Raw genomic sequence first — 10,671 nt, 5'->3', positions numbered from 1 at the left:
ATTCGCGAAGCAGCTACTCTTGAGTTGTTAGGTCTCCTTCGGAGGCGCTCGGGCAGCTGTTAGCAAATCCCACCCCTCCTGGCTGAGCCTTTGCTCGCCCACCTGTCCTGGTGAAACTGGAAAGGCCTCCGGGCCACCAGTAATCTTTCAATCATAAAAAAAAAAAAAAAAATTAATGTCCTATTCTGACTTGCATGCTACAGAGATAGGTAGCTTAGCGAATGTTCATGCTAGTTCCCAAGAATTCATTATCATTCTTAGTCATCTGGACACGGGCGGCTATGTCAAATATTTTTTTAATGAGGCTTCCAGGTAATCATTGCCAGCAGTGTTGAATTAGTGTAAGTGAGAATTGAGAGCAATAGGAAGAATAGTAGCACATCCATTAAATATTACTCTATGATTTTCAATTTGACATTGACAATCCGTACGAGTCATAAACATAGCTTACTTCTTTTGCAAAGCCTAGTACTGTTGTGTTCATGGTACCTACAATTAATCTTACAAAAAATACTTCCTTATAAAATAGGTAAAATAGAAATGAAAACGGATATATCAGGATTATTATTAGTAACGACACAATATTGCGCAAGAATAATTTATTTCTCCAAGTTATCTTAACAATTTTTAATGACTGCGTGCTGGAATTCTTTTCTTAACGTGGACCTTCTTCTTCAGCTTAAATTTGTTAACCTTGACCTTCACCTTAACTTTGACCTCTAATTTCTTCAACAATTCAGACAGGTCCGGGTCTTCCTCGGAATCTTCTTCGGAGTCTTCGCCAGATTCTTCCTCTTCTTCAGGTTCTGGTGTAACGGTGGTAGGTGGCGAGGTAGTGGTTTCCGGTTCTGGTTCTTCAGTGACCTCGTCGTGGTCAAGATTTTCGAAATCTACTCCCGAGACACGATAGAACCAGTCATGGAACGGTCCAGGACGAATGAAACCTAGAAATCACAATATTTTAATGGGCATAGATACAATATACATATAATAATATACATACTGATATAAACAATAATTAGATCATAGTATAGTATTTATGGAGGGTAGAGGTAAGGAGAACCGTCTCTGTGTGTAAAAAGTGTCCGTTAAATTCTGCTAAATAAGGGTGGCGCTACAGTAGCACCCAGGTAAATTTTTAAAAAGGCGCTTAAAGTTATTACGAATAGAATAAGTTAGAGAAATAAAAAAGGACGAAAGAACTGAAGAAGCTGCACTAGAAAACCACAAAAGTATTTTATTTAAAGCTGATAAGAAAGCGGAATCGATGTCTCTACGTTTTACCACAGCTATAATTTTAGGTTATTTTGACGAAATTAGTTTGGACTACGTAAACATGTCACTAACTACTGTAGTCATTAAATATATTAAAAATTTCCTAACTTAGCATACTTCAATCAGTTAACTACTGCTCAATTCGAGTCATACCCTGTGCCTATGGTAGCGCCATTCTGGACGATTTTTGAACTGTTATTTAGTACTGAAAGTGGGACACTTTTCAAGCTTCCTCCCATATGAGACGATTCTCCTTACCTCTACCCTCCATAATTAGAATGAAATTGACATTAGAGTCATACACAGAGAAAAATATAGGCTAAAGTATATATTTGAATAATGCCAATGATGACTTCATTTGAGGACAAAAGAGGCTCAAACATAATATAATTGATTAAAAATATTGATTACTAGCGACCCGCCTTCGGTTCGCTTCGGAAACATTAAATTTTATTATTGATAGCGACCCGCCCTCGCTTCGCTTCGGAAACATTAAATTTTATTATTCACTAGCGACCCGCCCTCGCTTCGCTTCGGAAACATTCTGTTGATTGATAGGAGAAGCCCGCCATGTTGCGCGCGGTACGACAAAAACTGCGGGTGACGCCGCGGGGTGAATACAAAATATTACCGTGATTTTTAAGAAATCTTATGTAATTCACACGAGACACGTATTTAGAACTCGATCACACTGATACGTACCAGCTGGGAAACCAGAGTGACAACCGAATTCGCCGCCAGCAACAAAGGAGGTCACACCGATCAGAATCGGTACACCCTGAGGATCCACGTGGACGAGTGGACCGCCGCTGTCACCCTGAGCGAAGGCAAATTAACCTTCTTTATTACCACATACGTATAAAAAAATCTATTCCTCCTACCCGTGCCACGAAAAGTGTCATGAAGTAACATGCGTTCTTCGTTAATTAATTATGGGTAGGTATATGAAAGCAGTGGTTCTTGGTAGGAACATATCGATACCTCGTTCACATTCACGCGGAAAAAATAGACATGATAGTGGTATCCGTGCGGGCCTGTATTACCACAGACTTACTACCAGCATAACACATCCTACCACCGTTTTTACCACCGCCCAGATCTGGAATAAACTCCCTTTCTCGCTGTTTCCCGAACGCTATGACTTGTCCTTCTTCAAGCGAGTTTGGTAGAGTCCTTCGCGGTAGGCAGCGGTTAGTCTATGTCTTTGCTGATATTCCTGTGTGCTTAGTGCGAGCTTTTTAACGTTCTCGATAGCGTAAAAGTTAGCTCATATTTGTATGAAATGGGATCGTTTGCGTACGTTTGCCGCTAAGGGCGTTGTTCCAACTGCTCGGTGTGATTAGTGAGTTTTTTAACGTTCTCTATAGCGTAAAAGTTAATTCAACAGTCCCTTAGCGGCAAACGTAGGCAAACGTTCCAACTTCATACAAAATTGGGTTAACTTTTACGCTATCGAGAACGTTAAGAAACTCGCACTAAGCACACAGATCGACGGTAATCACGCATGCTTGTCTGTCTTCGAAGGCACTAAAATGTTTGAACGGTTTCTTACTTGTGTGCACCGAATGCATGCATCGAATGAAATAGCCTTTTGTTGAAATAATTCAGTCGAAATGTCCAGGAAATTCGCTACCAATCAGCTAACTTATTCATCATGAAAACAGCCAAGGAGTATCATTAACAAAACATGTACTTGCCTGGCAAGTAGACTGTGACGTCACATTGAAGAATCTGGCGCAGATCGCATTCGGCGTAATCAGGGTGCCGAAGTTGAGGGCGCAAGTCGGGTTGGCGACAGCACGCAAGTATACCCAGTTCAGGACCTCGGGAGTAGCACCTCAACGACAAAACGACAATAATAAGATTACAAACACCCATCCAACATCTTAATTGTTCGGAGCAAACGGACAGGCGACGAAAAAAACCGCAGATTAAGCATTTATTAGGTACTCCGCTCGCAAGTCACTCCGCAAAAGCCCATCATAGATGAGTGCACGCATTCTCATGTCTTAAAGTGGGTGACAGCATCTACGTTGTAATATCTAAAAGCTTCGGCAAACCACATAAAAGAAAAAGAGAATCGCACATCGTCTGTGTGCTTCCTACATTTGCCTACGTTTGCCGCTAGGGGCGCTGTTTCAACTCCATACAAGTTTGAGATAACTTTTACGCTACCGAGAGCGTTAAAAAACTCGTACTAAGCACACTGATAAATCGTCGCGGGCAGACTCTGGTGATGAAAGAGCTTCTAGTCTAATAATATATCCATTTTATCTTGATACTTTCATTTTTTTGAAACGTGTACATTATCAAATTCAATAATAAGTTATAGGCAAATCATTTAAACACATTTTAAACAGTTTTTTTTTAAATTTAACTTTATATGTTTGTTTTTTGTTCGTGATATGCATGCGAAACTTTTTATAGTTATAATGGGCACTTTCTAGAAGGGTTTGGCTATGTCTGGCTGGTACCATGAATGTATGTTAGGTGGCGTGCAATTATTTTTAACAAATCAATGTCTTTCGTATCGTATTTCGCGTGTCGTATAGTTTTACTAGTAATATATATAACTGTAATAGTATTTAACTGGTGGTAGGACGTCTTGTGCGGACTGCACGGGTAGGTACCACCACCCTGCCTGTTTCTGCCGTGAAGCAGAAATGCGTTTCGGTTTGAAGGGTGGGGCAGCCGTTGTAGCTTATTATAACGTTATAACTATACCTTCGAACTCACATCTCAAGGTAGGTGGCAGCATTTATGTTGTAGATGTTTATGGGCTCCGGTAACCACTTAACATCAGGTGGGCCGTGAGCTCGTCCACCAAACTATGCAATAAAATAATAATAATAGTAATACAAAATTATTTATATGTTACATGTCAAGTCTCATATGAATTGCACCAAAGAACCTACCATTCGTCCAGAGACGACCATGACCGCTGGCATACACGGTGAGTCCGTCGTAGTTCCTGAAGGCATCAGCCGACGATTGCACACGAATTGGCTGGAGGTATCCTGCAGTAACCAATATTTAATGTCAGTTCAGTGTACTTGGCACATTTATCTCGATTAGTCGTGCGCACATGGCTTATGTTACAAACCAGATTGTTTTACTTGTTGTTCTTTATTGTGTATCTCTTTTTTGAGCTTGTAATGTGTATTGTGTGCCTAATAAATAAATAAAGAAATAATAAATATTTACATTCACAGTTAAATAAAGAAATAATACTCATCAATGTCGTATACAAGTCAAATTATAGGTGTTCCTTGCGCATGGAAAAAATATAAATATTTCGAAATATACTTGCTCGAAATAATTTGAAACCCCGAGTACTATAACGCTCTTCTATATAAAGGCTTACTGGTGGTAGGACCTTTCGTGAGTCCGCACGGGTAGGTACCACCACCCTGCCTATTTCTGCCATGAAGCAGTAATGCGTTTTGGTTTGAAGGGTGGGGCAGCCGTTGTAACTATACTGAGACCTTAGAACTTATATCTCGAGGTGGGTGGCGCATTTACGTTGTAGATGTCTATGGGCTCCAGTAACCACTTAACATCAGGTGGGCTGTGAGCTCGTCCACCCATCTAAGCAATAAATAAAAAAAAGGCTTCAAATGAGTCCTCGACAGTAGGCAGCGGCCTCTTACCATTTTGAACAATCGACAACTTCACCCTTCACCCTTCATCTTCAGCTTCACCCTAGCGTGTAGGTGAGCTCTCGAGGCTCAAACCGAAAGTTTTGCTAACACTGGCCCTAGCAAGAGCAGTGCTACTGAGAAGATCCGGCGAGAAACTCAGTGGGCTGCGTCTTTGGGTTAATTTACTCGTCGAGCCCTTCGTCGCAAGCGACGGGTTCGGCGAGGACGGTGACCGCTGCTTGAGGTACCTAAAAGCACCGTTAATGGATGGGGAGGATCCGTAATGACGTGTTTAGGACGACGTCGGCTGTTTACCATTCGGTCCACAGTATCGGGTATGTAATTTCCGGCGGCCACAACAAGAGGGTTTTCATGTCGTACCACCTTCTTGAAGTGTTGAATCATGATTCAAAGTCATCGTATGCGTTGTAAATTATTCTAAACTTATATCATTCCTTCTTTTGTTGGGTTTAATTTGGATTTTACTAACTGGTAAAGACGACCGGTCGATGGAGTCTCAGTAAAGAGATGTCGTTGGGCTGTACCAAGTTAGGCCGCGTGTCGTCATACGTGGGGTAGTTGTACCATTCTGTCGATTCCGAAATGTATTCCGGAGTGGTCAAGTTCGTAACGCCGGCGCGAATGACCACCGTGATGCGTCTGAAAGAAATATACACTTTATTTGTGTATCAGACTTTTACGGCTTTGATTTTATATATCAAGATAAGCTTTGTGGAAGGAAAAGAGTACAAACACACTTGTTTACTGGTGGTAGGACCTCTTGTGAGTCCGCGAGAGGTACCACGATTCCGCCTTTTTTTGCCGTGAAGCAGTAATGCGTTTCGGTTTGAAGGGTGGGGCAGTCGTTGTAATTATACTTAAGACCTTAGAACTTATATCTCAATGTGGGTGGCGCATTTACGTTGTAGATGTCTATGGGCTCCAGTAACCACTTAACTCCAGGTGGACTGTGAGCTCGTCCACCCATCTAAGCAATAAAAAAAAGAATAATTACGTTTGAAATTTTTTCATAACAACTAGATGATGCGAGTCTTTATCAGATTATGATCTCGAAGCGCCTTGTAACAGCTTAATATCAAGGTTTTACGAGTAATTTGCTGCACATATTATTTTCCATAGTATGAGATTTTAAATTCAACGGTTCTGTATGTAATTTAGTAAATAATCTTATCTGACAAACGTATTCTTAGTAATTTAAAAACTCGCCATAATCCTATTAAAATGTTCAATCACAGTAAACAATTCGATGATATTAATATAATTTATCGCTTAATTAATCCTCGTCGTTTACACGTCATAAGCTTCTGATTCTTTAAATAATTAAGTCTTACTGACCACTATCGACGTGTTATCAAACTTGTTTGTTTTTATCATGAATAAATAAGATTACTTTTATTCGAATTCAAAACAATTTCGCGAAGATTTCCGCTTTCGTAACGATATTCGTAATATAACGGTAAATAAATCAAGTTATTCAATCAAATATACAACCTATTTGATCAATAACTGTGTTATGCTTATGCATATGTTATCAATGCGGGTTTTTTTTTTATTCAAATTCAAATTCAATTCAAATTCAAATTCAATTCAAATTCAAAATCATTTATTTCAACTTGGATGTCATCAAAAACACACTTGTTGAATGTCAAAATGTAAATGAAAATGTTAACTCTACCACCGGTTCCAAAAAAAGCCACAGTCCTGAGAAGAACCGGCGAAACAAACTCAGCGGCCTTTTTCTTTTTTTGGATGTTTTCAAATAATTTCTTTTTTTTTTTATAAAAAAACATATTTACAGTATACGAAAGAACAAGTCAACAAATACAATTCAAATAAATAATAATAATAATGAAAAATGAAAAGGCCAGAAGCGAACGCTACTACGAACTAACATCTATCAAGTAAAGGTTATTGGTAGGTAAGTGTATCTCAGTATGTCCCCATAGAGTTTTGACAAACAACTACAGAGTATGAATGAATGAATGAAAATTCTTTATTGCACAAAAATATTGTACAAAGGCGAACATAACGCCTTGCAGGTATTCTCTTCCAGTTAACCCTCGTTGATGAAGTGAAAGATTCAAGAAGTATGTAGCTGTGATGAAGTTAAGACATGGCGATAATTTAAAGAATTACAGTAGACATGAGTAAAATGAACACTAGGTTATATTACATTACCAAAACAAATATATAGAGATATATACATACAAATACATACAAAATACATAGATAAGAAATACATATCAAATAAAATAAATTATATAAACCACAACATACTACAAAAGAATCAAGCTATCTGTGCTTTGAAAAAGAGATAATGTACTTTCGCTTTCAAAATATCAAATGAACGTGCTTGAACAGAGTAGACGATGATTCGCAGTAAACTCACCCGGCAACACAGTGAGCTGCAGTGATCACCCACTCCCTGTGGACGATAGAGCCACCGCAAGCAAACACTCCGCCGGTTGGATCCACCATGCGGAGGGCGGCGTGGTGGGGGTGCTGACCGGGAGTCGCCTCCCAACCAGATACAATACGGAGATTTGTGGTATCTACATCTAGAATTGAAAAAAGGGCCAGGGTATTGTACTGTTGAGTGATCAGAGTGCTTAGTGCGAGTTTCATAACGTTCTCGATAGCGTAAAAGTTAACCAACTTTGTATGCAGTTGGAACAGCGCCCCTAGCGGCAAACGTACGCAAACTATCCCATTCCATACATATATGAGCTAACTTTTACTCACACTAAGCACACAGATGAAAATCCTTACTGAACGAGTGCGTGCGTTAAGCCTCAGTTCTCGAACTATGGAGAACAGCTGTTAAAGCTAAACAAGGATTCCACATGACCACGACTGCTCTGCCAAGAGCAGCTGACTATGATGATGATGATTGTGCTATTGATACGCAGCCAAGTGTACGACTCAGTTGGTACACGAGACAAAAGTCTGAGTTTAAAAAAAAAGACAATTATTCCAAAAATTCCGGTTAGAGCTGAGAAAGAACCTTTGTTGAAAGGAAAGTTATTTTGGTTGTAAACACACAAAGTCTGAATTCTTTTTGAAGACCTATAGATGAGTATAAGACACAATTATGAATTAGGTTTTATTTGTCAACAATTAAAATAAGAAATGGCTTAAGAAAAGTTTCCGCATAAAAAGAAATAGCCACGTATGACCAAAGACCCTTAAGGACCCTCGAAGTCAGAACCTGATTCGGGAAGTAACTGTCGTTTGGTAGAGGCCTAAAAACATCCTCGAGCGAGCGGTCTGCTTCCAACATCTGCAGAGAGTCATGTACCCTCCGTACCCCGCGTCCACCCCAGGTTTTTTTTTTCGATTTCAGTATCCTTCCAGTTTCTCCAGGAGCAAGGAGGGGTGGGATTTGCTAATGGTTATCCGAGCGCCTCCAGAGGAGCCCTAATAACTCAATAGTAGCTGCTTCGCGAATGAATCTACTACCGGATCAGTATAGCGACCGCTGAAGAGATCCGGCGAGAATCAGCGGGCTAATGTTTAGGTTAGGTTCCACGTCGAACTCTTTGCCGAATTCGACGAGTACGGTTACCAGGTTCCCTAGGCGTGCTTCTTGAGTTACAGCTGAAGGCGTCTAAGGCAAGGGTTATTGGATCTGATGGATCCGTAAGGACGTGTCTAGGGCACACCCTAGATGCGCACACATCGTATCAAGTTCGACGCCGTGCCCGAAAAAAAAGTCTGTAAGTAACTTCTCTTCTAACGCGAACGTAATAATGGTGGCAAAATTAATTTATAAATATATATGAATAGTATACAGAATAAATAGCTTCCTCGACCAATAGCTGCGACGGACTTATGATGAAAATCACAATTAATTGTTAAAAAATTATTGCTATGATACCCTAAGAAAAATTAATGAATAATATCAGCTATAATTTCTTGTGTAGCTTACCTTTGTTGATATCTTCAATGAAGTAGGGCTTGACTTTTTGGGAAAGGCTCTATAAAAAAAGAAAAAATCATTGCAACTTTGGCGATTATGATCAGATATAAAATAAGCTGGTAACACTAATGCTGTCACGATGCGCTCAATGTTTCAAGCCACCTGTGGCTGCGTGACACCACAGCAGATTCCACATTGAGCAATATTTTTAGAGGATTTTCAGCGAGCCAAGATGTACAAACGGCTATTATCTGTTAAAGCGACGACTCTTACTCTATTTCGAATACGACTTTGGAAAAAGTACCCAATAACACAGATCAAAAAGTTAGTTATTTCTAATGATGATTATTAATTATTATTATAATAATTACATTACATCGGGATCAAAGGCCGTAAAAAATTCAATTTTTGTCATTTGTCATAAATGACTTTCATAAGACCCATTGAAAGTAGGACCAGTTGTTAAGGATACCCATAGACGCAGCCCACTAAGTTTCTCGCCAGATCTTCGCGATTCCGATCCAGTTATAGATTCTGCGAAGTACGGATCTTGCTGGTGTTACCAAATTCTGACCCGTCTGGGCGTAGCTGGAATAGCCACTTGGGCTACCAGCAAATAAGTAGGGGGAAAATGATAAGGATTGGTTCCACCACTCTAGCTGCAATCGTCATGTGTCTCGATTACATTAGGAGAGCCTTCAATACAACAAATAGACTTCGTTATCATGTCATAAGGGTGGTGACAGAACGCCAGCCAGATGGTTGGATCTGGTTAAGAAAACGGTTACTGGTAGTCTATACTACATATTATAGATGAAAGTCACATGTGGTCGCGATCCTCAGTGAGGTAACGATGAAGAAGTGAAGAGAAGGGTGATGATGTTATAATATAGTAAAAACGTCATAGTGGACTATGAACTGTGTACATGACAATGATGCCCGTGAAAAACCAACAAATTCAATCTTCAATAACTTTCCAGGACATTTATTCCTGCCTCAAAAGATTTAATCGATTCAAATAACCTACCTGCCCACAAAGCACAAGTAGAAACAACAACCCCGAACTCCCAAGCATCCTGCTGTGTACTGATCGAATGTTGACCAACAATCAATAATGTTTAATCTCATACGGTAGCCGAAACACAATCTGAACATATTCATTAAATCTGATCGGAGATAATTCAACGAACCACCTGATTAATTTTTATTTGTAAGAAACGACTTATGTTGCTATCTCAATTCCAGATCTTGGTAAACACGCTGCTTGTTATTGACCATGTCTGAACAGCGGGATTGTGGACATGTGTGCTCTGTGACTCTGTGTTAATACTCGTCATTTCGGATCCTCCCGATCCACTAACGGCGCTTTTAGGTACCTCAAGCACCGGTCATCGTTCTCGTCGAACCCGTAGCTTGCGACGAAGAGCAATTAAATTAACCCTCAGACACAGCCCACTGAATTTCTCGCCGGATCTTCTCAGTGGGTCATGTTTCCGATCCGGCGGTAGATTCTGCGAAGCACGGCTCTTCCTAGGGTTCGTGTTAGTAACGTCGTCAGGTTTGAGCCCCGTGAGCTCACCTACTAGTTAAGGTTACGCTGAAATAGCCTCTCAAGGCACCCAGCTATGTAGGAGAAAAAAAATATTTAAAAAGTGTTAATAACACGTCCTTTTATTATGATTTGTTTCTGATCTTTACTGTAATTAGATGTGGTGTTGTTATCAAAGATAGCCCACTGGGTTTCTCGCCGGATCTTCTTAGTGGGTCGCGTTTCCGATCCGGTGGTAGATTCAGCGAAGCACTGTTCCTGCTAGC

The 10,671-nt window shown here is 40.1% G+C and overlaps 1 protein-coding gene across 1 annotated transcript; it reads right to left on the bottom strand.

Moving 5' to 3' along the window:
- Nucleotides 1-584: 584 nt before the first annotated feature.
- On the bottom strand, nt 585-10,107 carry LOC101740293 (brachyurin). Its single transcript, XM_004928940.4, has 8 exons — nt 9,884-10,107; nt 8,866-8,914; nt 7,327-7,495; nt 5,407-5,576; nt 4,191-4,292; nt 2,973-3,112; nt 1,978-2,092; nt 585-944 (listed from the first exon to the last, which is right to left on the bottom strand). Exons 1-8 carry the CDS (start codon nt 9,929-9,931, stop codon nt 628-630), a joined length of 1,110 nt encoding a protein of 369 aa, XP_004928997.1. The 5' UTR covers nt 9,932-10,107; the 3' UTR covers nt 585-627.
- Nucleotides 10,108-10,671: the final 564 nt, after the last annotated feature.

Source organism: Bombyx mori, chromosome 16, assembly GCF_030269925.1.
Source record: "Bombyx mori chromosome 16, ASM3026992v2".
In the NCBI taxonomy this organism is placed as follows: Eukaryota; Metazoa; Arthropoda; class Insecta; order Lepidoptera; family Bombycidae; genus Bombyx; species Bombyx mori.
Note: the sequence above shows the minus strand (reverse complement) of the source record. Positions and strands in the feature narration are given on the sequence as shown.